At 60.4% G+C, this 2,442-nt stretch overlaps 1 protein-coding gene across 1 annotated transcript; it reads right to left on the bottom strand.

Annotated features, from left to right (window-relative positions):
• Window positions 1-474: 474 nt before the first annotated feature.
• VOLCADRAFT_100532 (uncharacterized protein) lies at window positions 475-1,838 on the bottom strand (the record flags this gene model as incomplete). The annotated part of the gene is made up of 2 exons (XM_002959086.1): window positions 475-1,114; window positions 1,717-1,838. 2 exons carry the CDS (start codon window positions 1,836-1,838, stop codon window positions 475-477), a joined length of 762 nt encoding a protein of 253 aa, XP_002959132.1.
• Window positions 1,839-2,442: the final 604 nt, after the last annotated feature.

The following is a 2,442-nucleotide window of genomic DNA, read 5'->3' as shown; positions in this document are numbered from 1 at the left end:
TCACCGTTGCGCCCATTGGGCGCGATGGTAGCCGCCTCACACGTCCGCCTGTTGACCGTCGCACCCATTGGGCGTGATGGTAGCCGCCTCACACGTCCGCCTGTTCACCGTCGCGCCCATTGGGCGCGATGGTAGCCGCGCTGCACATCCGCCTGTTGACCATCACGCCCATTGGGCGCGATGGTAGCCGCGCTGCACATCCGCCTGTTCACCGTCGCGCCCATTGGGCGCGATGGTAGCCGCCTCACACGTCCGCCTGTTGACCGTCGCGCCCATTGGGCGCGATGGTAGCCGTGCCGCACATCCGCCTGTTCACCGTCGCGCCCATTGGGCACGATGGTAGCCGCACCGCACATCCGCCTGTTTACCGTCGCACCCATTGGGCGTGATGGTAGCCGCCTCACACGTCTGCCTGTTCACCGTCGCGCCCATTGGGCGCGATGGTAGCCGCGCTGCACATCCGCCTGTTGACCATCACGCCCATTGGGCGCGATGGTAGCCGCGCCGCACATCTGCCTGTTCACCGTCGCGCCCATTGGGCGCGATGGTAGCCGTGCCGCACATCTGCCTGTTCACCGTCGTGCCCATTGGGCGTGATGGTAGCCGCCTCACACGTCCGCCTGTTGACCGTCGCGCCCATTGGGCGCGATGGTAGCCGTGCCGCACATCCGCCTGTTTACCGTCGAACCCATTGGGCGTGATGGTAGCCGCCTCACACGTCCGCCTGTTTACCGTCGCGCCCATTGGGCGCGATGGTAGCCGCGCTGCACATCCGCCTGTTGACCATCGCGCCCATTGGGCGGGATGGTAGCCACGCCACACATCCGCCTGTTGACCGTCGCGCCCATTGGGCGCAATGGTAGCTGTGCTGCACATCCGCCTGTTGACCGTCGCGCCCATTGGGCGCGATGGTAGCCGTGCTGCACATCCGCCTGTTGACCGTCGCGCCCATTGGGCGCGATGGTAGCCGTGCCGCACATCCGCCTGTTGACCGTCGCGCCCATTGGGCGCGATGGTAGCCGCGCCGCACATCCGCCTGTTCACCGTGGCGCCCATTGGGCGCGATGGTAGCCGTGCCCGCGCGATGGTAGCATGCATCCGAATGTCACCATGGCTGCAGTCGGGGGATGGCAAAACGAGGGGGGAAAGGGGGAAAACGCAGCGGGGCAGAATGGTTAGGAGGGCGTGTTTCAGGGCATGACGGGGGCCCCCTCAACCTAGGCGACGCATTCCTTCTAACATCATCATGGCCCCAGTCGGGGGATGGCAAAACAAAAGGGGGAAGGTGGAAAACATTGCGTGGCGGGCCGGGAATTGGAACAGTACAGAGGTGCCACCCACGTTAGGGTGGGTCTGGTATCAATTCCCAGGTGTCCTGTACTGACCCATGATACATACACACATTTGTACGTGGGCACATGAGCACACGGATGCTGGGGCACACACATTCACTCCAGTAAAAGACCGGAGGGAGGGAAGCCCAAGGGAGTGAAGGGGACAGCAGAGGGGAAGGCACAGGATGGAAGAAGGGAGGGCACATGGTAGGGGAAGGGAGGATCTTGGGAGGGAGCGTTGAGGGAACTGGGGGGGATGATGGAGGAAGGCTGGAGGAAGAGTGGGAAATGGTATTGTGGAGGGATTATTGAGGGAGGCTGGAGTGAGGGTTGGAGGGTGAAATGAAGGAAGGATGGAGACGGAGCGCCATGTCTCCCTTACTTCACCCCCCGAAGGAAAAAACAGCCACACAGATTTATGGGGCCGGAGGCCTCAGTGATATTAGCATATGCATCATTCACACCCACACGAATCCCCCAGGGTCCCTGTCGTATTGAAGTCATTTAGCCTGTGGCTCCCCCGTTTGTTTGACTGGACATTTATAGGAGAGTCATCACACACACAACCAGAAGAGGCGCACAAACACGTGGCATGCCAAACCAGCCATCAACACTTAAGTAATTTAACTTAGGGAGAGGCACCCCCAGAATCCCGGATGGGCAGTGGCAGGTGTTGTGTCGTATGCGGTTTTTATAATTGTTTGGATGTTGTGCACAACACATGGGTGAGGTGGGGTGGCCCATCCATCTCCGCCGGTCACCCGACAGCCCCTGGTTTGCCCTGCACCAACAGCACGCCTCCCGGGTTCCCATGACCGGCAGTCTGAAAGCCATCCAGCTGCTGTGCACCTATGACCGACAGCCCAGCACCTATGATCTATCTGCAATGTATCGACCCTAGACAAACCGTTTTGGGGCTCCTGGAGGCCCATAAAGCGCAGCCGGGGCAACATGCGCTCCCTTTAAGTCGACCATGCAATGCCTTGCCTACCCTATATTTCAGAACAATCCTATGCTTTCGGTGCATTTGGATGGGTACAAAGCTAGAAGTCCTGTCATCATCATCGGCCATGTCGACGTCAGAGTGCCCGCGCGTGAAGCTGTTTGC

The sequence above is a fragment of the Volvox carteri genome (assembly GCF_000143455.1).
Source record: "Volvox carteri f. nagariensis unplaced genomic scaffold VOLCAscaffold_124, whole genome shotgun sequence".
NCBI classification, from domain to species: domain Eukaryota; kingdom Viridiplantae; phylum Chlorophyta; class Chlorophyceae; order Chlamydomonadales; family Volvocaceae; genus Volvox; species Volvox carteri.
Note: the sequence above shows the minus strand (reverse complement) of the source record. Positions and strands in the feature narration are given on the sequence as shown.